Here is a 26,161-nt window from a genome sequence, read left to right as displayed (position 1 = left end):
ACTAGATTTGCGATAGGTTTTAATTACCATTCATGATCTGACACGTTCTGCTGATGCACTTATAAGTCCCTACTCCAGAAAAAGCCCAAGAGGCACCACAGTTGTAGCAAAAGAGCTGAAATTCAGTGCATTGGATTTTATCCTGAACTGTACTGAAAATCAAAGCTGTCTCCTGCACACCTAACCTCTCCTTAGGTCTGTAAAGTGGAAAGAGCAGCACCTTCTTCATGCTTTTGAAATGTTTTGAAATATACTAAAATTAACAATTTGCACTTGGCACATTGCATCGACATGACTGAAAAGGAATGAAGAATTCCCCTGTTTGCCAGTTAAGTTCCAGTAACTAAGACCAAAGAAATGAGATGGTAGCCATTTCGCTGGTTACTGAACTGATGTTGGAAATGTGGAGGAAAATAAGAGATGAATTTAAAGGAAGCAGGAGGACTGGGGAAGATTTAAGGGTAGTCACAAGATGTTGGTATAATGTCTGCTTCACTGCTCTGAGGCCTTTCTTTTCCAAGCATTGCAGCTGACACCATTGACTAGATCATTGACTCAAGGAAATTAACAGTGCTGCATGCACTAAAGCCAATGTCCAGGGAGTGGGATCCAGGACGATCAGTCTCAGCAGCTCTCTTGACTTATGTGACTCTGGAGCAGGTCATGTCCCAAGTGCCTCACTCTACTCAGGTGGGATTACCAGTTGCTACAGCAACAGATCAGTTCAAGCTGTATGGCTGTGCACATCATTTTCACAGCCAGAGCAGCAGTATGCTTCCTGTCTTCACATTCCCTCCATGCTCTTTCCTACTCCTCTACAAAGCCATTCAATCACCACATAACTCATAGGGCACCATACAGCAGTGACTGATTGACTCGAAAACTTCAGGGGGCTGTAAAGCAAGAAAACAAAGCCATTATAGGAGATTATCTCAATTAGAGGGTCTTTTTTTTTTTTTTAGGTGTTGGTTGGTTTTTAGTTTTTATAAACAGAAAGAAAAAATCTGGAATTGTAAGGACAAGGAAGCACCTTTTAGTTCCTTACAAGTGTTGACCTTCTGCCTGTTGATATACTCTGCTAGAGGTTTCCTTAAGTACAACATGTCTCTTGGTGGGATGCACAGAGAAGTGCCATGGCAGCAGTGGGAAGAGACTGACTGCTCAGCTTCTCTGCAAGGATTGCTGGAAGGAGCCATCTGTTCGCTGATCCCTAGCTGTAGTTTCTCTCCAGCAAGCACCTTTTGCTGCCTTCTTCCCACATGCTGCCTTAACGCTGATCAAATTACTGTATCTTGCTCCTGGAAGACGTTGTCTTTTTCTTTCATGGGATTTCTTTTTTTTTCATGAGAACTGTAGAGGTAGCAGTGAAGTACTAACGTGACATTCATGGATTTGTCCCTATTTCCAAGGAGCATCCCTGTCATGCTAAACAGAAGTGCCCCATTACAGACAGTGATTATATGGATTAGTTATGGAGTGACTGCTAGTTGTAAAGCAACAGGGTGTATATATTCTAATTTCTACATGTTATTCATCACTTTTTTCTCTTGAAAATGGTGTGCTTACAGCTGATTTTCTGGCCAGCTTAAGTATACCAATGGCAAAAAGTTGGATGATCCTTGCCTAAAAACTTCCTACCTACCTGACTGAGCAGAAAGCTCATGCCAAAGTCTAAATAACTCAGCTGTTAAAGGCTTGTTTGTCTCCTCTTTTTTTTATTTTTTTTTTTACTGTCTTTCTTCCATATGTAAATTATCAGGTCTTTGTGTGCTTCATTTTGGAATGATTACTGCAACGTACATGAAACTGGTGTGTGCTTTTGTATGGGCTGCTCTTATCTGAACAGCACTTATCTTGCCTTCTTATCTGAATCCTGTTTGTACTCTCAGTATTTATCTGAGACAGTGCCACTACTCATGTTTCTGGGGCTGAACAGAATGCTATCATCTTGATTGCTGTGTTAACTCCACTGGAAAAACAAACAAACAAACAAAAAACAGTTCTGCTGTGGCCACAACTGTGCATCACATTTTACAGGCTCAGAAATTGCACTGCAAGTCTTTCCCAGCTACTTCTGAGTTGAACTCAGACAGTACTCATGCAAATAAACTCACTTGAGTGTGAGCTAAAGTCATTATTTTCCAGCTCCCTTGCAAAATTTTTGGTTACCTTCTCAAAAAGGGAACAAGACCAAACTGTAGAGGCTAAACTGTAAAGGAAGTAGTATCTGTTTTCACCTGTCAACCTGTAGTGGTATAGAACACAGGAAATATTTTTTTTGCATCTGTAAGTCAAGGCAGATTTCTGAAAGTACGTCATCCCTTGTTCTACATGCAGGCCTAGTGAGCCAGCTAGAGAAGTAAGACAGAGAACAGGATGCCAGCTTTCCAGTAATACAGCAAGAGCCCCAGACCATTTCTTCCTCTTAAACAACAGCTGCTGATACAGCCACCAGACACTGCACTGTCTTCCATTTCACCGGGATACTTAATGATGCTGGGCCTCTCCCAGGCTGTGTGGGCTCAGCAACATGCCTAAGGAAAGAGTTGTGTTGAGGGAACAGCCCTGCTCTAGTCCCCTGGAAGCGTTGGCAAAAAGTGAGACAGGAGACTGACAGCAGTGCTCCAAAAAGGAACTGGTAACAGCGTAGTGATCACAGGGTGTTTGGGCCCCGATATGCCATGTTCCCAAAGTGATCCTGAGCAGACTTGCCTCTAGAAGTCCATAACAATAATATATATATATGTGTGTGTGTGTTTGTTTGTTTGTTTGTTTTTTTTTAAAGGTACATTTATAGTTGCAACATCAAAACATAACCTTGTATCCTAAAGTTAGGGAGAGTTAGCATTTCTGGTGCAAAAATGCTTCTTAGAAAGCTAAGTACAGCAGTTCATTCTGGGGAGGAATAAGGAAAGTGGTTTAAAATAATTTCTCGCCTCAGAATCAGTAAGTGTGTTGTCTTGCATTGCTGAGCTGTGGGTATGTTTAAAATTGGGCATGTCTGTTTTACAAATGGGTCTTAGTCAGTCTCTGACATGATATGAAGCAAAGGCTGCTTGGTAATGGAAAGCTTCTATTAAAAACATCTTCTGGGACTTTGCAATCATTACTGAAATCTGTTGGTATAAAATAGTATTTTTAATGAGACTGCTGAGATGATAGAAAACCTTTACAGTTTTGTACTTCAGTATCCTTGGAAAAACAGTCAGGTATTACAAATTATTATGCTGGATTGATTGCAAATGTGAGTGCTCTATTCTAACTTGGCATTAAACCGCTGCATTTCTTCTGTATGTGACACTTTCTTAAATGACCAACTTCTCATTTCCTTTTGTTAAATGATGTTTCCATCTTAGACACAGCTTCACCTAGTATCAGATCCTTCTGTGCAATTACAACAGTAAATATGCCAAAAGAATCTCAGACTGACTTATGAGCTCTTTATTTCATTGCTTGGTTCACACTGGCCCTGCTCTGATGTCTGATCGGTCCCTAAGAAGTTTGCTCCCTGCACTGCTGGGTGCTGTGGCTGTGTCCAAGGCGGAATGCAGGTTTCCCTCCACTGCTAGGATTTTTGCAAGGAGAGGTGAGTCTGTGACCAGACCTGAAACGGGACGTGCCAGGGAGCTATTCAGGAGCGAGTTTGACATGGTCTGTGAAGTCTGTCTCCTGGTAAAATGGGTGAATACCAATAACCCTGGGTATGAAACAGTGAAATGAGTAAGTACGAATCACCCTGGCTGTATAAGTCATCCCTCCTGGATTTTGTGTTGGAAAAAGCATACCTAGTGAAGCAGCATTTCCACAACTCTCACTTGCCCTTCAGCTCAGAGCCAGCTCTGAGCAATGGTTTCTAAGAGGTGAATGTGGGTGCAAGTCCTCTCCAAGCCACTCAGCACTGAACACACTATCCCAGCTGGTGTCGGCCACCGAAGTTCCTTTTATCCACCACCCCTGCTGCAGGTATCGCGACTGGCTGGTGCGCTGCCACTCCTTTGCTACTGCCACTGACAGACAGGACTTTACCACAGTTTATAAAATCTAGGCAGAATATCCTGACACACCTGATTACAGGTCAGCCTCATAAGCAGTGTGGTGGGTTGACCTTGGCTGGCTGTCAGACCTGTGCCCAGGCTGGTGCAGGGGCAAGCCATAAGCTACCATGCTCCGCACTGCACTACTGGCATGCACAGGAAAGCTGTTTGGCTTCTGCAGGCTTGCCATCTGTCTTAGCAGAACGTACCTGTTACTAGGAGAAGGAAACAACCTCCACAGCTTATCTGTCTCCTCTTGTGGCATGGGAGTGAGTGAGGGGGAGAGAGAGTGAAAGACTATTACACTGTTCATGCTGTTTCCTTTGTCTTAAGTAGTAAAGAGAGATCCTCATCACTCAGGAAAGAGACTCAATATCATTTTTTGCTTAAAGTTTAGCTTTAATGCAAACAACTTTTAACTTGGTTCATTTCTAAATTCAATCCTGACAGCTGTAGAGGGATTCCAATACTTAACAGCAACATCTTTAAGAAGTTTCCAAGAACTCATAAAGGTCATCAAACACAGTGCTCTTAGACAGAGGAGAGGGGAATACAAGAAATTTAGTGGTTTGAATGCCTCTTTATTTGTCATACACAACAAATTTACCACTGCAGTTTCAAAAGTAGAAAACATGGTGATTTTTCTCTTTTGGGTGTTACTGGAGAAATTAAGAGATGACAAAGTAACACACCCAGCCCTTTTCTTCAAGTTTGTTACTTTACTTATGCACACATTTACACACATGCACGCACACGCACAGACACCCACCTCCCCTTTTATTTCCCCCCCAGGAATAAAGGTTTTAAAAATATTAATAATTTTATCCAAATTAGCCATCAAAATTGTTATTAAAAAATCTCAACTTTTTGCATGAAAAATATTTGTTTCCGTTTTCTGGCAAAAGTGTAATGACTTTTCACTTGGTTCAAGTATTCAACAACGACTAGCTATTTCAGAAGAAAGGCATATGCCATCAGTATTCTCATTTGCCATAAACATACTGATGAACATGTCTTTGTTTTGGCAGAAAATCTTTTCTGCACATATAGCTCAAGCTTTCATACATCATACAGCTGTGTAGATTTAGAACTTAGTAGCATGGTATAGTGGTGGACTTCAGTACTAGGTTAAAGGTTGGACTACATCATCTTTTCCAACCTGAATGATTCTATGATTCTATATTGTCTTCAATGAATTATTATTTGCTGACATTAGACTCATCATGTATGTTCTATTACAAATCTTTCATGAGAAAGAACATATTCAACTTGCTTTTCCACATACTTACTGGATCTTACTGGGTTTAAACATGAAAAGGGGTATTTTCATTCAGGTATCATGCTGCTAAGTTTTACAGTTCATATAAAAAGGAGTTCTGCACAACCTTGTTCCAGCTAATCACGGCTCAGCTCCTGGTATACGGCACTGAAGTAATAAAAAGTTGCCTGACAGACACCTGTCAACCAGCATTCAGAAGAATTAAAAAGTGCTTCTAGAATACAGGTAGAGAGAAGCTTTTTTTTGGTCACAGAATCACAGAATTTTTGTCACAGGTTGGAAGGGACACCTGGAGTCCAACCCCCCTGTTCAAGCAGGATCACGTCCAGGCAGGTTTTGAACATGTCCAGAGAAAGAAAGAGACTCCACAACCTCTCTGGGCAGCCTGTTCCAGTGTTCTTCACCCTCACAGTAAAGAATTTCTTCCTCATGTTTAGATGGAACTTCCTGTGTTTCAGTTTGTGCCCGTTGCTTCTCATCCTATTGCTGGGCACCACTGAAAAGAGTGCAGCCCTAACGTCTTGACACCCTTCCTTCAGATATTTACTATATACATTGATAAGATCCCTTCTCAGCCTTCTCTTCTCCAGGCTAAACAGGCCCATCTCTCTTAGCCTTTCCTCCTAAGAGGAAGGTGATGAGGTCCCCTCATCATCTTCGTAGCCTTTTTGTCATAGACAAAACCTATCTTAAAGATTTGTGGTAAACTATAGCTAGCAAGTACTCTTTTAGGAGCATTAAAGCAGTGGTAAATGCAGGATGTAAGTATCTATGCATCAGCAACTTTAATCTTAAGAAAGACCTGACAGTTCAAGATTTTTGATTATCTGCATATGCCAACCATACAACAGTAATAACATACAACATCTTTTGCTGAGAACAATTAACTTATTCAACTTAATCTTGAGATTTTAGAAGTTTCAGCTCATTGGCTGAAGACTACTCACAGTCAACTACTTTTTTTTTCTGGCAAGGAAGTCCTGACACCTTGATTACATAGGTAACCAGCGTGTCTCCTGCAACTAAAGGGGCAGTACCCCTAATGAGAGCAGGAGATAGTCATTCCCTGTCTTTCACAGCAGTTATAAAAGAACCATGAATATACTTCAAAGAAACAGTTTATTGCTAATCAAGCAGTACAAGCACTGCATTTCACTCCTAAGCATGATAGTCTTAAATGAGAAGTTGCCTTCTCTTTTCTTCACCCCACACCTGCCAGCACTCTCTCATTTGTAGGCACAGCAAAAGGCATGAAAACTTTGTGCTCTTACAAACCTAAACAAAGAGGTTAGTTACTTGATAAAAGTGAGCTGCTTAAGTATCACAGCTCAAAGCAACCCTTGTTCTGGTTCATATCTTTGCTACTTGTTTTAAATGAGGAAATTAACAAGTGAAAATAAGTCTCTGTTCCTGTTCAACAAAGGAAATTTTAATTTTCAAGGCTTTCTTGGTTATGCAGAGACAAAAAAACAGTGCTGCTAAGAATTTATGCAAAGAGTTAACTACAAGAAACAGGCTGTACAGTCTCATTTGCAAACACTTTAATGTCTACTGTTGCAGGAGACGGTTAAAAAAGCAGGTTTTATCAAATTTTGAGTTAAAAAGGTAGAAGGCGACAACCTCTGAACTATGAACATTGGTAAAGATCTATCCTGAAACAATTGTAACAAAATGTTATTTAAACTTGGCAGTCATAGCCAATCTTCATGTTACAACCATCAGTGGCTCCATCTAGTAAATGCATAGAAGCCTCAGAATGCTAGGCGTACAGGAAAAGCTGACACCTGCTAAAAACAGGAGACGGACTGAGGATTTTAATTCTAAAACATCCTTTGCGTCTTTTTACCCTTTGTTTTCTATTGCACAGGAAGGATAGAGAGAATAAACATCTAACTGCTCACCTGCCCAAGTACATAACTTACAAAAATCGCTTTTCTCGGTTATGCCAACACTAGAAAAGTGTTCGTAAGAGCTAAACATAACAGTGATTTGTTTTGCTGCTACCACAATCTTGCACTTATCTGGTCAACATATTCTATGAGATACTCTGGATAAATCTGCTGCTTCTCAAAGATGACAAAGATAGAAGGGTTTGAAAAGTTATTCACACAACTGTCATAGAAGTTCTGGTCGTCCTTCAAGGGAGGACGAACATAAGAAGAATTACCAAGAGTGAACTCTCCCACCAGCACCCGTGCCAGAAACATGGTCTTGGGGGATGAGTCTTCCCTGCAGTAGTTGTCAGAATAAGATGCATCCCTTGCAAAATAGCTTCCTGCAGAAAAGACACCAAGACAGTTGGTAAGACACCAGAATTGCAGGCAAAGATAGAATACAATGTAAAAGCACCCTCACGACCATGGAGCAGTTCAGGAATGACCCTTCTAAAGCCTTCACTTGTCCTGTATGTCCTTCTTAGTGAAAATAACCACTATTACCTACGCTTTTATTTTCCATAACATACATGTTAAAAAGCCACACAAGTGGCTTTTTAACATGTTTTAAATATGGTCATATTCCTCAAAGGCTTACCTCCTCACCCCCAACCTTCCACCTTCCCCACTCTCACCCAAGTTCCTCTTTTGATAGAGGCTACTAAAAGTCATTAAAACCACTTCAGATAGTTTCTAAGTATTCAGCTGCATGGGTGGATAGTCAGCATGTCTCGTGACTGTTCAACTTGATAAGTTGATCTTTTCCTGTATAAAGGACAGTGGGTAGGAATATAATTTTCTAACAAGGCAAAAAGCTTGTAACCAGGATGTCATTTATGCTTCTGGCAAAAAACAATTAATGCCACATTGCATTTGCAGGAGCTGGGAGAAACTGCAACAGAAGTAGGCCTGGACTAAGCTTGTTTGTTTTTGTTCAAGGACAGAATGGAGCACAGAGGCCAAGGCCTTTCATTATGCCTTAGCTCCAAATGATCATTGCCAAAGGCACACACATTGTTCACAACAAGCCCCAGAATGGTCAAGTGCCCCCTTTCTAACTTTACACCTCTGTAGTAGCTACTGAGATTTTTTTTAGCAAGCCTAAGGTTAATGAAAGAGCTGAAAAACAACCTCTGCCATAGACTGTCCCATGAAGGCCACAGATCCTCCAGTCAAAGTTTTGTTGACAGATGGCATCAATGTGTTTTTTGCTGGTCCCATGAAATAAAAAACGCTCATCTGTCTTTCCACCATTGCTCTTCTGCATTTGTTCCTTCTGCCTGCAATGAGAAGCAGCATCATTGTAGTTCTACAGTGACTAGACAGGTTCCAGCTGTACTAGCAGAGACAAATTCTGAAAATGCCTAAGTTTTGGGCGGACACAGTACAGTGTTTTCTCGCCGGGTACGAATATGCTTTCATTGTACACAAATGCTTCCAGATATTTAAAAAGTAAAAATGTTTTGTTCCATTCACTGCTTGGGAGTGGGGGAGATTACCATTACTTGCTAAACACAGAAGTTCATGTTAAGGCTTTCCCTCAATGAGTGTTGCACTGAGTTGTAAAAGCTTTCAGTTCTGACCAGCTTCAAAATAGTGTTAGCTCCAGATGTGACTGACTTCCAGCTTCAAGGCTTCAGTGGAAAGCAGCTGGCCTAGACACAGGCCTGGCCAACATCAGAACTATTTGCTCAGAAGAAAGGTTTCCTCCCACTGAGCTCATCTGATTATTCTGAGCTCTACGTCTTGATTGAGTTCTGGTTTTGCTGGTACATCTTTATCTATGTGTTGATTCTGGCTAGGTATTTCAGTGGGGGAGTGCAAACAGATTGTGAAACGCAGCTGCATTTCAGGAATGCTTGTCTATCTTTAGCATACAACTAACTGCAGAGACAACAAACTTCATACACACATACCAGAGCAGTACTTTACACGTACCATTGATACAGTTCCCAGAGAGATGGGTTCTGAACTCTACGAATCCTTTTAATAACTGTTTTTGGCATTGTGCGTTGAAAGTCTGCCTTGACTTTCTTGTATTCATCAGAAGAACTGTCAAGATCAATCAGCTGTAGGGGAAGAGATTAAAAAGCTGCACTCATCTTTTACTAAATCATAACAAAGCCACCCTACCTAGTGCACTACTCAGACCTTTAAAGTCTTTTCTGTGAAATGGAGATATGAACGGCAAAAATACTCTTGGATAAAAGGCAGATTAGAGATCCCTACTCTCTAAAAGTGAACTCAGCTAGGGAACGTGAACTACTAAGGGTTAAGACACCCAGGTTGCTTGCCCACAGGACACTGAAGGAGCTGCATACTTTTGTGCAACCAACCCCTTTTGCTCTCTGCGCCAGATACATGTGCATGCACTTATCGAACAGGACCTAGATACATAGAAGAAATGAGTACATAAAAACAAAGAATGAAGAATTTATGTTGCAGCAAATCAACGAGTACCTCTACACCCATGATCCTTAAATCTTTATAGTTTCTCACTCTACAGCCAGTGAACACAACCTCCACTGCTTGTCAAGTTTTGAAATAAATTGAAAAGGCCTTATCTGATCAACCATTTTAGGGAAGAGTAGGGACACGCTGCCAAAAATCAGTTCCTGAAATAACAATCCTGAAATCAAGCAAAGTTTTCTACTTGCATGTTTCCCTGAAAAACATCAAAAACAGGGAAGGCTAACGCTGACATTCTTTATTGACAACTTGTTGAGGACATGCACCTTACATTTTTCAGGTTAGCCATTTTAATGATTCATATCAGAACTCTTCTGTAGGCATAATTACTACAGTTGACAGAGATGGTGGTGGAGACAGGCAAAAAGTCAACAAAGGTAAGTCATGCAGCTATTAACTGGTTGTGTTACAGAGGTAAAAAGAAGTTCACTTCACTGGAGTTTTGCTAACATCCTCGTGCCAACCTGATTTCAGCAATTCTCCATAGATGTACAGCTGTCTACTTACATAAACCCCAGGGACTGGCTACCCTTAAGTTCAGAGGCACAGTTCATCTCTGATGTTTCAGGACATGCTGGACTGCTTTTAAAGCTAAGCATCTTGGGCATCAGTAACAGTCTTGCTAATATGTTAATTTGCCTTCAGGCCAGTTTGCCAAGGACTGGGATTAATATGTAGCAGTAAAAATCAATGCTGCCATAGTTACACTGTCACTATTTGCTAGATTAAACTTGGTTCCAGTTTCACCTCTAGGCTCGCCCAGTGTGTTATCAGGCTCAAACTCACCAATACCTCTGCATTATGTTACATATGAAACAGTCATCTACAAGGGCACTGTGACATAACAAACCTGCATACGCGAACAAGATGGAGAGATGAAACAAAAACCTCCAAACCTTGAATCCCAGATCAGGCAGGGCGGATTTGTCCCAGTGAGCTGGAATACCCTTAAATTCTTCTGTACGCTTAAAGCCCCTGTACGTTGCAAGACATTACAAATAGGCAATTAAAACACAACAAATACTTACATTTTATATGCATATGATACTACATATTTTTGCCAAGTTTAGGGAAAAATACAGGCAACTTAACATATTCAGAAACATTTCAAAATTGTCTTTTCAGTTCAGCAGATGAAAATATTTTTCCAAATCATTATGTCAAGACTTATGGCAGGAAGGAAGATGCCAAATGAGCAAAGAATTTAGATATACACTGAACTAAAGATGAAACTAGTTCTCGTAGTTGCAAAGAGTTGAATGTACACATTAAAGCCTTGATAAACTGGGGTAGGTACATAAAAATGCATCCACTATCATATCAGTATGTCAGAAGCAGGACAGATACAGCACTCCCCTGCTACTTCCATCCCCATTTCAGTTAGCATGTTTAACTGTTCTTTCATTTGTTGTTTAAAGAAACCACTGTGTGCTGCAAGAGAATGCATTTAAAAAAAAAAAAAAGCTGTTTGTTACATGGAATTACATAAAACTTCTTTTGCAGAATCCCACCTTTTGTCTCCACCTGTGCCGACTACTATGTACCTCTCAGATCATCTGGTTGTTCTCACAATAGTTGTTTCTAAACTCATACCTAGCTTTGAAAACAGATCTCAGATGTCAGAAAAGGCTAGTGTGCATAAACTTTATTGCTTCCATGTGTATCAGCTGCTTTAATACAACAGCTCCCTGTAATAAGCAGATCCTCACAACATTGCTACACGTTGAATTATCTCCTACTTTCTGTGGCCGTGCCCAAAATTCCTTCACCCCCAAGGCTTCTGAGTTGCTTTAAAACTGTTGGCCAGGCTGGAACATTGACCTGCCTACACACTGATGTAGGAAAGTTATGTCCCTCCTCCAACTGCCTTAGCAGCTGCTCCTTCACCTTAACACCCTTCAGGATACTACATTCACAATGCACTACTTATTATCCATCACCCCAGAATGAGCAGTTGCATGTAGTTTACCTTGCTCTTGCCTTTTCTACCTCTGTCTGACACACAAATTTAGGCCTTCTGCAAACTTCTCTCTCTGTTGTATAGCGAAGGTTTTTCTGAATCATGGCTGGGGAAAAAAAAAAAAAGGAAGAAAAAAAAATTGTGGTTTAACCTGGCATGCAATTAAAGCACCACACTGCCATTCACGCACTCCCCTGCAGTGGGATAAGGGACAGAATGGAAAAAAAGGTAAAAGTGCAAGAACTCATGAGCTGAGATGAGGACAGTTTAATTGAAAATGAAAGAAAACAATAATATTAATAATTAAAACAAACAGGTGATGCACAACACAATTGCTCACCACTCACCAAACAATGCCCAGCCAGTCCTCAAGTAATGGCAACCCCCCCCAGCCAGCTCCCCTCCATTTTATTGTTCAGCATGATGCCATGTGGTATGAGATATCTCTCTGGTCAGTTTGCGTCAGCTGCTCTGGATGTGTCCCCTCCCAGCCTCTTGTGTGCACCCAGCTTACTTGCTGGCGGGGCAGCACAAGAAGCCCGAAGTCCTTGACTCAGTGTAAGCACTGCTCAGTAACAACTGAAACACGTTGTGGTATCATATTCTCATCCTAAATCCAAAACACAGCACCATACCAGCTACTCTGAAGAAAATTAACTCTATCACCACCTGTCCTGAAACCTGGACACACAACAATCAGCACGGTGTTTCAGAAAGCCTTTGCAATGCAGCAAAATTTGACAAGGTGTTTTGCCAAAAATGCTGAAAAAAAAGGAACCAAGCTTTTCTTCTTGTCACACACAGGGAAGCCAGAGGAGGATGTGGAACCCACGGTCTATCTCTATAGCTCAAAGAGAATTCAAGTTTCTATGAAGGATTCCAGTTTCAGTTTTGCTTTATAAGCTTTACAAGGAATGATAGACACTGGATGAATATTTTCCCTTCATTGTTCCTTCATCCACTCTTAACCAAAAATGTACTTGGTCACGACAGTGAGTCATGTTGATCTTAGCTACTTTTTTCTTGACACATCAGTGTTTGTTTCACATTTATTCACAATTACAGCAGTCTGAGGCAATATGAGTTGGGGAAATTATGAGGAAATATGAGTTGGATCAGCAAGAGGTGCATGTCTTGAATGGAGAGGAGGGATGGATCTCTCACAGGCCTGGGAGCCAGGGCTGGGAAATTAGGCCCTAAAATTCATGAGGGTGTGCCAGCTGTTGGAGAAAATCATGTATTTGTTTTTGAGTAATTAGAATATGTTGAGAATGTGTGGCCAGTCTTTTCCTCACTAGGCCGAAGGCTTCAAACTTACTTGCTTTACTCAGTTGAAAATCTCCTATCTTAATGGTCTCAAATAGTGCCAGGGGAGGTTTAGATTGGACATTAAGAAGAATTTCTTCATGAGGGGGTGGTGAAGCATTGGAACAGGCTGCCCGAAGAAGTGGTGGAGTCCACATCCCCGCAGGCGTTTAAGAAATGTGTGGATGTGGCACTAACGGACATGGTTTAGTCATATCGGTTGATGGTTGGACTTGATGATCTTGAAGGTCTTTTCCAACCTTGATGATTCTGTAATTCTATGGAAAGGATCACTGTAAAATAACTATCTACTTTTGCTCCATGGATTGTATCCCCTCCTTCTCAATTTGCAATCAAGATATTGTCTTCCTACATGTATTTGTAGATTTCCATCCCTATAAATGAAAGCTAACAGGTAACATAGGCCATTCATTTTTACTGACCACCACCAGCACCAGCCACCTCTGGGCACTACCATGCACAGAAAGCAAACTTTGGAAGAAGTCATCTCCGTTGCATTTATTTGCCTAGATTACTAAAAAAGACAAAACCTTAGGAAAGGGATTAATTTACTATGCAATTTCCTCTTCTAAGCCAACAAGTTTCCCCACCCTGTAGAGAAGATTCTAGTACTGCTTTCAAGTGAATTGCAAACAACATATGCCCTTTCTGCTTGTTTTCTTGATGCAGAATGAGATAGTAATGGGGAGCTGGATCAAAGGCAACTACAGCAACACGACAGTCCAGGCAGGTTGATTGTTTTCCACCGTCTCTGAAAAGGATACTTAGGAAAGCAGCTGCATTAGAGAGGACAGCTACACATTCTTAACAAATGGCTTAAATTTCCTGAACTCTTGGGAAACACATCTTTGTACCTTGACACACTCAAGGTATTTCCTCAGCCCTTCCAGACAGGCAGAGATATGCAAAGAAAATGTCTGCACAAATCTTGCCAAGCTAAAGAATCACCTCACACCTTGCCCAAGTATTCATTTTTCTGCTAGCCATTGATTAAAGCAGACCAAAAGCAAGCTTGCCAAGTCTCCAGAAGCTTCTCAGCATCAGTGTTGGTACTAGTATCAATGGTAAGTTACCCTTTCACTTGCTGGCAGACATTTTTAAGCCTAGCACAAGAACTCGTAAAAAAAATAAAGGTTTGGAGGAATAGGGAAGCCATTGTTCTTATTCTGAGAACTTTGACAGGAGCTCTGTCTCTCTGAGCAAACACAGATCGAAATTACAAGAGGAAAAATTCATCTCCTGCACTAATGTACTTTAAAACCATAAATAACCTGGCAGAGAGGAAAAAAGAGAGAAATGAAACAAACAAACAAAAAACAACAAAAGGCAAATGGAACATACCTCCAAAATTGAGTTCATATTCATGTTTTCCAGCTTTGAAGTACAGCTTTGGAGAACTTTTGGCTATATAAGCTTTCTCCAGGTCATCACTGGAGACAGTGGCAGCTGCATGATCATCATCCTGTCAGGCCAAAACCAAAAGAAAGAGATTCTCCTGGTCTGTTTTATACAAGCAAGTTCAAAAACCAACAGCTGTCATAAGGTGGTTGCAGTCTGTATCAGACTTCATGAGTGACAGTAGCTCTCATGCAAAAAAAATCTATTAATCAGTTGAAAACTGTGGAAACTGCCCCTAAGACAAAGCAAGGAGTATTATGAAGCCTGAAGTTACACAGCAAAGAGTTGGCAGTGACCACTATTACTGATACTGCACATTCACCAGCAGACCTTAGCAAAGACACAGAGTGCTGCTGGAACCTCAGAAAAGGAAGTTTTAGTTTGGAGCAGTGAGAAGAATGTATTAATGTGATCCTATCTGACATGACTCACTGAAGAATTATCTGTCAATAACGACTATGACTCACCAGTGACTATGACTCACTCTATCTGAACCAGTCAAATACACAGGGAAGCATCTCATTAGACCTTTAAAGCCCATCTGTGAAGTGTGTGTGAGAGGGAGGGGGTGACAAAAGAGAGGATATAAACAAACACTGTGCACTACTCAGTAATTCTGCACTCATTCTCCCCGGTTCTCCACACTTACTTTCTTTCCATACTCCTTCCACAGACCATATTCATCTTTCCAGTACCAGATCCATTCTGTTGTAAGAATGAAGTGAGGGGGTTTGGTCACAGAGGCGGCTGTAGAAAGACGTCTAACCTTTCCGCACCCACAGTACATATTCAGAAATGAGATGCAGGACAAGACAGAGCCACTTTCAGTAACCACGTTACTACATCTGTTAAGAAAAAAAAAAAAAAGTTCGTGAAGCTTTACACATAGTTTCAGAAGCCTGCCACAAATCTTCAAATTAAGTCAACACGACTCAAGAGCAGAATACAAACCTGTCGTTTCCACAACAATACCAGTTCTGTATTGTGTTTGTACATATTTTTCCTCTTCAGGTATACAAGGTACTCTAGCAGTTCTATAGTGGGGATAGGGATGGGGTGGGGAAAGGGTAGAAAAAATCCCATGCTACCTTCACATCCTCCACATCAAAAGGTGAAAGAGAACATTACTTCTAATCATGGGGTCAAACTGTATTGACAAGTTCAACCAAAAACAGATTTTTAAAAGTACATGTGACGAGTCATCATTCATCTGAGGTTTTCCTTAGTGAGGAGTAAGACTTCCTATGGCATCAGCAGTAGGAACTATTTATCTACTTTTTCAGAGCAAGAAATACTAGAGTCAGATAATTCCCATAAAATAATCGAGGCAGGTTGTCCCTGGCCAGCAGCCAGGTACCCACAGAGCAGCTTGCTCACTCCCCCTCCTCTTACCTCCCCTCTTCAATAGGACAGAGGGGAGAAAAGAGGAAGAGCAAACGCAAGAAAACTTATGGGTCAAGGTAAAGGAAGCTTACGAAGTGAAGGGAAGAGGGGGAACATAATAAATAACTAATGATTTTTAAAAAAATCAAAGAAAAGCAAATTGCTCCCCACCTCCTACAGGCAGACTGCCCAGCAAGTCTCTGAACAGCAGGCACCTTGGAAACCCCAAAACTCAATCAGTCTTCTTCTAGGCCTGTTTTTATGGCTGAGCATGACATTATTGGGAAGGAATATCCCTTTGGCCAATTCAGGTCAGCTGTCCTAGCCGTGTCCTCTCCCACTTTCCTGCCCACTCCCAGCAAACTAATTTGTGAGGGGGAATTGGGCTGAGAGGGGCAAACAGAGAAAACCTTGACTCTGTGCAAGCGCCGCTCAGCAAGGACTAAAACACTGGTCTATCAAGAGTGTTTTAGTTACTAATCCAAAACACAGCTCTGTATGATCTGCTAAGAAGAAAGTTTTAACTCCATCCCAGCCAGACCACATGTGGTAACCCAAGGGGTCCTATACAGACTTTCAGCATGAATAAATCACAATGGATCAGATCTCGAGCAACAGCAGATCAATGAAGCCAGGTCAGCAGAAGAGTGCCAAACAAGGCTAGTTCTGTAATGACTGCAATAGAATTGCAGCAATTTATAGCCACTGAGGACCTGGTCCAATATTGCACATCCAGAGGGCAAACTCCAAACACTATTAAATCTTGTAAGAGTTTATACCTGATGTTATTGGGGTCACAGTATGCTTTTTCTATTTCTTCCATATTCTTGAAGTCCTTCCAGGTATTACCATCAAAGACCTGCCATCTATATGGCAAGTGAAAATGAGTTCTGATACACTTGTCTATGGAAGTAAAATGAAAAATAAGACATGCATTATTTTTAGAGTCTTTGAGGAAGACTCCAACATTTGAGGCACACACATACACTTAGCTGGTGAAAGTATCAAATGCACAGCTATGGCAAGTGTTCACCTATGGAATCATTACAAGCAGTAGTTCAGAAGTTTTCAGCATGATTAAGAAAAACTTGACCCAACTTTGTATGATTAACCACCCAGTCCCACAAAGATATTACTGAAAAAAACACTGTTCAGTTCCAGGATAGCAGATAGCTCATTTAAAGACATCAGGAAGTCAATAGGCTTAAGAGTCCAGTGACTATTCCACTAGCAACAGAAACAGTGGTTGCAGTATCGCAGGAATCACAGGTGTTACTCAGAAATCATTCAACGAGTCACTAGGCAGTCCTTCCTCAACAGCAGAGAAGAACAAATCACCAGTACACGTATGCATAAATTTCAGGCTAGCTTTCATGGTAGAGGAAATGGCAACATAACAAGACAGAAAGTCAAGATGACTGCGCCACAGTTCACATGCGAAGACGTGCAATACCTCAGAACTATCACAAGTCAAGAACATTAAGAAGGAAAAGGATGACAAAAGGACATCCCAACAAAAAAAGTCGCACTGTGGCATTTTTCTGGAGAAGTCAGAACATTTTCAAAGGGATACCGAGCTCAGACAGATGAAACAGAAGAATGCTGGACGAAACAAGGGAGAATGCAGAATTCAGAGTGTCTTTTGTAGTTATTTGGCAACAGGACGCCCATCTTTCAGCAATCCCTTAGGTGAACCCAGCTAAAGTAGCCAATCTCCAACACAGGCCAGCATTAGACACTTCAGAGCAGGACAAAACAACTCTTTCGTGTGGTAAATCGGGTTGGTCAAACACTTTCTTACCAGCACTCAGCATTACGATGCGATTTAACTAAAGATAAGCATAAGCTCTGAACTTTCCCTTTTCTATGGAAAACATCTATCACTTTCGGTTTCTCAGAAAATGCAAATAGACTGGACTTGCTACAGTCACGACCTACCTTTAAAACCACAGCTTTTGTACAGATGATACAAACAGATCTGTTCTGATTCATCATTATTTGTAGATGAAGACTCCTGGCTAGAGCTGTGTTTTCTCTCTAGAGGGGGAAATTATAAGCCTTATTAATATACTTAGTTTCAATAAGTCCTTTTACAAGTGCAGCTATAAACGTGTCTTTGATAACCTCATATGCACAGGAGTCCTATCCCTTATCCATCCTCCCTAAACTTGACTTTCTTATAGCTGCTGAATTCCACAGATGCAGTTGCTAGCTGTCACCACAAAATAAGAATAGAATCCAATGCCTCTGCATTTCTTGATGGACTTATCTGTGCATTCCACACAGTTGTTCAACATAGGCAGCTATAAAATTCAAAGTCTCAAAATTTGATACTTCTGTAAATCAAAGGACACCTAAAGAAACTATAACTGCAGGGAGAATAGCAGAGATGAACATACACACACTTGGATTCTCCATTCTGTTAACCATTTTTTTCCAGTTAAATTATAGTAACTGACAATTCTAAGGAACTTCAAAAGAAAAGAACAAACAAAATATTGTATCTCTGAGAAGCATCTAGGATACTGCTCTGTGAGTTCTTGTGCTAGGCAATGGCTATATAAAAGAAAAAAATAATGAGAAAATAGTTTATAATCACACAAATGCGACTTCTATTCTCAAATGGTTCTCTACCCTTGTTAATGTGCTTTCACGAAGAACACATCAAAGATCTCCTGATCTCCAGTTACAGTTATGGTTTTCTAACCCCCATTTTTAATTTCTTTTCTTTTAACAAAAAATCCAAGGACTATATTTCTCAGACAACCATGCTTTGAAATCCACTCCACTTGAATTTAAGACAAGTCTCTGCCAATGACTTGGGTGCAAGGTCCATTCAAAAAGATACATCAGGATGTGGAATTCAATTTCCTCTTTCTTAATGGCATCTGTGTGAATATTCACTATGGTGACTCTTCCGCTGTTTTCAAAAGATGATATGATTTACCTTTGCTTGGTGAAGACTTGTTATCTTCTATGTCATACACACTTCCATTGCTATTTTGTATGGCATACATATTCCTATAAATGGAAGGTAGTTTCTGAATAATGTCTGGGCTTATTCCCTGTCTCTTCAGTTTCTTGTAACATTCTGACTTTAACAAGTCATGGGATCTCTTGCAGCTGCTGCCAAATCTGCACTGTCCCCGCAAAAAGTACTGGCAAGCATGCAGCTTGGCGCAGGTCTCTTTAAAAGTACAAGATCCATAAGGTCCGTCACCTTTGTTGTAATGCAAGCAGACCTTGAGTAAGGAAAAAGAAAAAGACAATTTAAAGATTCAAGTATAACATGCACATATATTCAGACTGTTTGAACTCAAGAAATTTTACATTTGCATTTAGAAGACATAAAAGTTTTTCTTCTTGTTTTCCAACTGATTACTTGATAGTTTTTTCCTTTCCCTCGCTAATGTCCAGAAACATCTTTCAACAGAAAACAGCCACGTTATTGACATTCTCAAGCAAATAGTATTTTGGTCTATATCACATAAGTGTAGGACAGCAAATTTTATTCTGTCACTACCCTAAATCTCTGGTTTTCTAGTTTAGGAATAGTGAAATTTTTCAACCTGAATTTGATGGTAAGAAGTCCTGAGTCTGGCTGGCATGGAGTTAACTTCCATGTTCCAGTTTCTTCATAGCAGCCTGTATGCTGCTCTGTTTTGGATCCAAGACCAAAACACTGCTGATAACATACCAACATTCATCAGTAGCTGAACACTGCTTGCACAGCCAAGACTCTGTCTTCCTCCCACACCTCAGGAAGGCTGTGGACGGGAAAGAAGCTGGGAAAGGACAAAACTGGAACTGCTGACCAAAAGTAGCCAAAGGAATGGCCCATACCTTATAACGTAAAGCAATAAAAACAGAGGGGCTGAGGGGTGTCCTCTTACCAGGTGGTTGTTGCTTGGAGACTGGCTGGGCATTGCTCTGCTCGTGAGCAGGGGTGAACATGCAACACTTCATCTCTTCCCCTCTTTCCTCCACTTACTAAACTGCCCTTAGCCTGACCCTCACTCACGTTTTTCCACTTTTGTTCTTTCAACTTTCTCACAACTGTCCTGCGGGGGGCAGGGGAAAGGGGAGTGAGCAAGTGGCTGTGTGACAGCTCAGCTGCCAGCCAGGGACAACCTTCTGTGTAAGAGAACAAAAGATTTAAAGTATTACATTTGGATTATGCTAACTAAACTGATACCTAACATCTCCATCTAGCATCGAGCCTCTTCCACTTTGTGAGGGTCACCGAAACAGGCATAAGAAACCATCACACCACTGCTCACCTCTGGTAGGAGGGAGGGATCGTTTTGAAGCAGAAGTTGATGAAGTTCATTACTGCTAAAATTCTCAAGTCCATATTGTTTTAAAACACGACGATTGTGGTCTGAGTAGAAGTCGTGAACAAACTTGCATTCCTTCCTACAAGTTAAGAAAGCCAAGTGCAAAATGAATGTAACGTACTGGCACAATTGTGCTACCCCATCTATATTACACTAAACAATTTTAAAAGCACATCAAATTAGTTTCAGAAAAATCTGCAGCACTGCCTTATAAAGTAATTATGTGATTTGCACAGCAGACTACGAAATTACCCTGAGGATAATTACCACGCTATTTCTGATTTACAGCCATTACAGCATTACCGCTGCCTGACACTATCGGCGTATTTGACCTGCAGCTCACACCTGTGCACAGGGCAACACCGAGAAGCCAGGCAGTGTTCGCTCCAGCTCAATCCCAGCACACACACTGCTCAGCTTTGTGGGCACGAAGCGCTCGGGTTTGTTGGAGGCGACAGCCTCTACGGGGCAGAAACTAAACAGCCTTTTCACCCTAGCCCTACAGGGAAGTGGCAGAGGCTCCAGATAGGACGGTGGGCTGGAAAGGAAGTGTTGCAACCCAAACAAGTCTGAAACCTCTTGTGTCTGCCTTGAAAAAGACAAAACAAGAGCACTTAAAGTACCTCGGCCGGCACGGAAATGGAAGGAAGGGTTTTACCGAGGCCTCTCCGTGCCGGGAGGGCATGGCTAGCGCAGGGCCCCTCTCACCTCACCCAGGAACCCCCGGCCGGGCCCAAACCCCCGACCACTCCCGCCCAACGCAGCCGCAGCCCCCCGGGCCTGTGATAAACATTAATACCAAACTTTTATCCTCAAAACGCCTCTCCTTCCCACTATCCCCTACCAACCGCAAGGCGTCCCCAGCGCCCCCAGCCGGGTACGGGGCAGGGGGCGGCCGCCGAGACCCGCGGCCCGAAGCCGGGGGTCGGGGGGGGGCTCGGGGCCGGGGTCTCCCGGCATTCAGCCGCAGGACCCCCGCCGCCCCCCCGGCCCCTCACCTGGCCTGCTGGTTGCGGCAGAGGCCCTTCAGGTGGTACTTGCAGAGGTGCAGCCGCCCGCAGCGCCCCTGGCAGCCCGCGCCGTGCTCCGGGCACAGCCGCAGGGCGCTGGTGGCCACCACCACCACCACCTCCTCCGTCTCCGCCGCCTCCTCCGCGGGCCGCCGCAGCAGCGTGAAGCGCTCCGTGTCCCGCAGCACCGGCTCCAGCTGCTCGGCCCTGGGCCGGCCCGGCAGCTGCTGCCGGAGCTCGCTCAGCTCCAGGCTGCCGCCGCTGGCGCACAGCACCCGCAGCGCCTGAGCGGACAACGCCATGGCTGGGGACGGCTGGGGCACCGCCGGCGGTCCCGGTCCCGGTCCCGGTCCCGGCCCCGGTCCCGGCCCCGAGCCGCTCGGCCTGGCCGACCCCGAGCGGCTCCTCCCCGGCCGCCCCACCCCGCTGTGGCCCGGCCGAGGAAACGAAAACGAAAGCGGAGCGCGGCCGTGCCCGCCCCGGGGCTGGCTTCGTGGTGCCGCCTGACGGCGCGGGGGTGCGGGCTGGGCGCCCTGCGCCTCCCTCCTCCCGCTGGGCCTGGGGGTCCGTCCCGGTAAAAAGGGGCGGCCGGTGTGGGGTGAGTGCCCCGGGGGGATGTCAGGCCGCAAACAACTCTCCCTGCCCGCTTCAGGCACAGAAAGAAAGGCTGGCCTGTGAGTTCGACCGCCATTAGGCGACAGGAAAGCCTCTCACCAAGGTTTCTGACCTGTGCCGGGTTTCTAAGACTTTGCGGAGGGCAGTCTCATGCTCCTCTCAGTTAAAAGCTCAGCCGTGGGCACGCTGGCTGGCAATGTCCCTGCCCTGGCTGCAGTGCTCACAGAACCAAACGCCTGATAAACAGGGTGACCTCATCCCTTTGTACCACAGCCACAGCACTGGAGTGTGGCCAGGTAAAGTGCTCACCTCCGGGAGCTCACAAACTCTGTACTGTGGGAGCATGTTTTTGTTTTTTAACGTGCTTTCCTTGTTGGGTCGTTTGGGCATTTCATCACCGTCTTTCAGAGGAGTGCTTTAAGCGATGGTGAAAGAATGGTACCAAACACTGTTGTTTAAGCCAGGGTGCCCGCAGCAGGCACAGGCACTGACAAAGCTGATGGCGAGTCGCATCGAACGAGCATCCTGCCTGCTCCTGCCAGTCAGGTTCTGCTGTGTGCAAGGTTCATCTGGCTGCCTTTCCCCTTGTTTCTTCTTATTTCCTGCTTCCCCTGTGAGACCAGGAAGGGAGTGACAAAATGAGAAGCTACACGAGTACATCGAACAGAACAACAGCTATGCTCTGTCACTTAGAGGTTCATATAGATCTGTAGCCTGCCTCTGACAAAGGATGTCACCAGATGCCTAGCAGGCAATGTGAGAGGCTGTAGAGTCACTGCCCTTCAGCCCTCCCTCCCAGCCTCGGCTGATTAGATTTCCTGAACCACAGAAAAGCGCCATGCACTTTCTTGATTCAATTTCTGATTTTATAGCCACTTATATCCCCCTTTGTTGTCTCTTTTCCGAACCGAAAAGAGTTTGAATCTATTTTAGTTATTCTTGGCATAGAAGGCATCCCATAGCTTGGACTGTCTTTGTCCTCCTTTGTTTGTTTCCTGGCACAGTCTTTCCTTAAGGGGCGGACATGCAGATGATATGCAAGATGTGAGCGCATCAAATGTCCACAGTAGCTTTTTAGCGTTTTTTTTCTTTCATCTATTGCTTTCCTAATAATCCCTGCTATTTGATTTTGTTGATTGCTTTTGAAGAGGGAGTGTCACGGTTCATTTGGATCTCTTAAATATACAGGGACCTCTGTACCCTGTAAATGAATTTTTGTTTTATGAGCTGATCAGGAAAGAACACAAACAAACATGGCAAACAAGGGCTCAATCGCCTTTTGTCCTAAGAGAACTCTAAAAGACTAGTCTAAAATGTGAATTTACTATGTCATCACTCCATTAATTCATGAAGTTTCTTGCTCACAGATTCTCTAATTCGTAACTAACTCATAACTTGCACACCTATGAGCAAAATAGTTACCTAGCTGGTGGCAAGAGGGCACGTGCCTTCTCTGTCACCAGGAAGCACAAAAGCCTCGGCAGCTTGGCTGCTGTTGTTGGATCCACCTCAAAAGCTTTTCAGGGAAGCTGATGTATTTATACCATCCAGCTTGGAAGTAGAATAGAATAGAATAGAATAGAATAGAATAGAATAGAATAGAATAGAATAGAATAGAATAGTTCCAGTTGGAAGGGACCTCTGAAGATACTGAAGTCCACATCAAGTCTACAAAGATCATCAAATCCATTTGGTCTATGCCATTTCTATAAGTTAGTGGATACTGAAGAAACCTCTACATGGTTAATATGCAAGAATGCAGGGGATGATGGCTGCAGGAGACAGCAAGCTGCAGGGGATGACAGCTGCATAATGACCAACGTGTTGCTCAACTTTGACCAAATGGCTCCCAGTATACGCCAGGCCTTAGCATGAGCTGTGTGTTAGGCTGAAACGTGAGCAGTAACTGAGTGAACTGCCACATCGGAGCTGGTGTTTTCACAGAATTATCCCATTATTCGTAGATCTCATTCCTGACTGGTAATAGCTCAGAAGCCATTCTGTCACTGAATAGCCAGACCTATAACTCTGTCAGTTTTCCCAGGAGCAAAAGTTGAACTAGAAGAGCGGCCGGTGACTGATGCAGAAGGAAGATTTGCAGATCTTCTTTTGAATTTAAGTACCTTCCCGTCCCCAAACGCATACCCGAAATAAATCATAGCTTTTTCCTTCTCACATGAGTTTCTTTAGTTTGTTTTGTGGCATGTTCCTCAGGAAGAAAAAAAGTACCTCTTTGATTTGATACAACTTCCCCACCTATGAATTATATATAAGCAAAATTGTATTTTCTCCTTCAGAAGGGTTTTCTGCTAATGAAAAAGTCAGTTTTCATTTGTAAAATTAAATATCTCCAGTGTAAGAATGGATTTCATGAGACCTCAGGGGCACATAAGGCAAGTGGCTTCTCTTCACCTCCCAAATACGCTAATTAAAGGTAAGGCTGGAACTGTTTTCTTAAATGCCATTGTAACATAATTGCTTATGAGCTATTCTACCTACCGTTTATGACTGCTTTGTGCATTGGCCCTGTAATAAGCTCCCTTTAAGCGGTTCCTATGGTTTCAGAACAGCTGCTGGACCTGCACATGGATTTTTAATATCTGTGGGACTTCAGGTATAGCAGTTTCAGTGAGCCACCTCTGCTAACATATGCTGTATTGTATGCTATTGTGCTATGAAAACTTTACCCTAGAAATTTTCAAGTGTCAATCATTACATTAATATCTTTATTTTTAGTAACAGTTGAAGGGTAATTGTGTTATTTTGAATTGCAACATCATTTCATAATCTTGCATGTGTTGGTCTTCAAAATGGAGTAATGTAATGACTTTCCAATGAATTTGAGCACAAACCTTTAAAAAATCCCTAGTTTAATCGTAGGTGGTGCAACCCACTTCCCACCCCATCCATCTGTTTTAGCCTTTCCCCTACCTGGCATGGAGAAGCTTTTAGCTTTGGGTTGTATGCGTTGGATGGAGACATCATACTGAGCCTTCCCTACATTTCTGTAGAACTTGTAATTACACAGGTAAGGAAAATGAGCAGGAAAAGGTAGATTTTGGACTTAGTTGTGAGCTAGAACGTTTGCAGGTGGAACGTTACCTTCTGGTCAGTACAGCTGCACAGTCAGTACAGCTTGGAAGCGCGGTATGTTCGTTTGACAATGTTTTTGATCACTTCTCAACCTACATTTAAGCACATGTTCAGAGGGTTAATCCTTTCTCCAGTGATGGTCTGACAGCATGGTTACTTTTAAACACTTGGCTAAACCTTTGGTAATGTTGTGTGCAAGTGGTCCGTTCATTCTGGCTTGTAATTTTTGTATATTACTTCTATGCATTACACTAATTTCTTCACTTATCACTTGCATTTCTGAAATGTGGATTAATTGACAAGATCTCTGTATAACAAACTTCCAATTACAATCCCAGGAATTTCCCAGAGGCACACTAAACTAAAAATCAACCAACCAGCAGATGACACACATACCTCCAAAGCAAGAAGCAAGAACTCAGTTCTGGTGCAGTACATTATTAACACCAGACAGTGGGGCTGTTGGCTGTCCAAGAGATCTTGCATCCTCTGCAGCAAGCAGGACAAATCCTCGTTTTCTATAGTTGCCTCAGGACTGAGTTTATTTTCATCATCTAACTGTATCGACTGGATGGGATATAGAACACCTATTTTTTTAAATTAAACTGTTTATTTAATAAGAATAAAATAAATAAATTATTAGAAAATAAATAAATTATAAGTATAGTTTAGCCTAATAGTATATGCCAGAAATTGCATTTTTTACAGATTACATTGTTGCCTAAATACTTCATAAGTGGCCTTGCTTCTGAAAAGAAAAATAAATTTGGACTGAAAACTCACAGTACAGTTAGTGATATAGTTAGTGACTCTTATTTGTCATTGGCACAGCTATAGTTTTATTCTGTTGAAGCTTTAGCTACTAGTTGCAGGTGTAAATGTCTGTTTATTGTGCCAGCCACAGGCTTTTATTCTTCTCAGCATTATAACTTCAAAAAGGTGTTGTTTTCATACAGACCCATTGCCTTTTACACTGGTTTCCTCCATCATACAGAAACCACATCTTCTAGATTCTTTTTTTCATCTGCAGATCACCTGTGTCCCCTACTTTATTCTTCTAAGGGCTGTCAGGCACTCTTCTCCTAGGTCTGGTCCCAAACTCACTGGAGGTTATGTAGACAGTAATCTCTCCATTGCTTTTGAGGCCACAGTTATCATGTCTCTGGTGGCTGTTTCCCTAATCTGCTATTTCATGAGGCTCACTCTTGTTGGAAGAGCAATACAGAGCCCTTTCAACTCACATGTAAATACATCCCTAAAATTTGCAGTGTATTTTCTGGAACCAAGTCTCTGAAGCGTATCTTTCTCCCAGGACTTCTTAAT

At 42.5% G+C, this 26,161-nt stretch overlaps 1 protein-coding gene across 1 annotated transcript; it reads right to left on the bottom strand.

Moving 5' to 3' along the window:
* Positions 1-6,418: 6,418 nt before the first annotated feature.
* LOC118255340 (protein mono-ADP-ribosyltransferase PARP12-like) lies at positions 6,419-21,590 on the bottom strand. Its single transcript, XM_035561447.2, has 12 exons — positions 21,119-21,590; positions 20,064-20,199; positions 18,731-19,025; positions 17,722-17,820; positions 16,563-16,686; positions 15,050-15,245; positions 14,344-14,464; positions 11,686-11,782; positions 10,613-10,691; positions 9,186-9,316; positions 8,379-8,527; positions 6,419-7,588 (listed from the first exon to the last, which is right to left on the bottom strand). The coding sequence occupies exons 1-12, from the start codon at positions 21,430-21,432 to the stop codon at positions 7,314-7,316; spliced, it is 2,016 nt and encodes a 671-aa protein (XP_035417340.1). The 5' UTR covers positions 21,433-21,590; the 3' UTR covers positions 6,419-7,313.
* Between the last annotated feature and the right edge of the window lie 4,571 nt (positions 21,591-26,161).

This window comes from Cygnus atratus, chromosome 1 (assembly GCF_013377495.2).
Source record: "Cygnus atratus isolate AKBS03 ecotype Queensland, Australia chromosome 1, CAtr_DNAZoo_HiC_assembly, whole genome shotgun sequence".
In the NCBI taxonomy this organism is placed as follows: domain Eukaryota; kingdom Metazoa; phylum Chordata; class Aves; order Anseriformes; family Anatidae; genus Cygnus; species Cygnus atratus.
This window is presented reverse-complemented; position numbering and strand designations above follow the sequence as displayed.

Excerpts from the sequence above, each read along its gene's own strand:
- LOC118255340 (XM_035561447.2), bottom strand. The coding sequence starts at position 21,432 with ATGGCGTTGTCCGCTCAGGCGCTGCGGGTGCTGTGCGCCAGCGGCGGC. Across the intron at positions 15,246-16,562 it reads TGTGACCCCAATAACATCAG|ATGTAGTAACGTGGTTACTG; the intron begins GTATAAACTCTT and ends TTTTCTTAACAG. Across the intron at positions 9,317-10,612 it reads TGCCTGATCTGGGATTCAAG|CTGATTGATCTTGACAGTTC; the intron begins GTTTGGAGGTTT and ends CTTCCCCTACAG.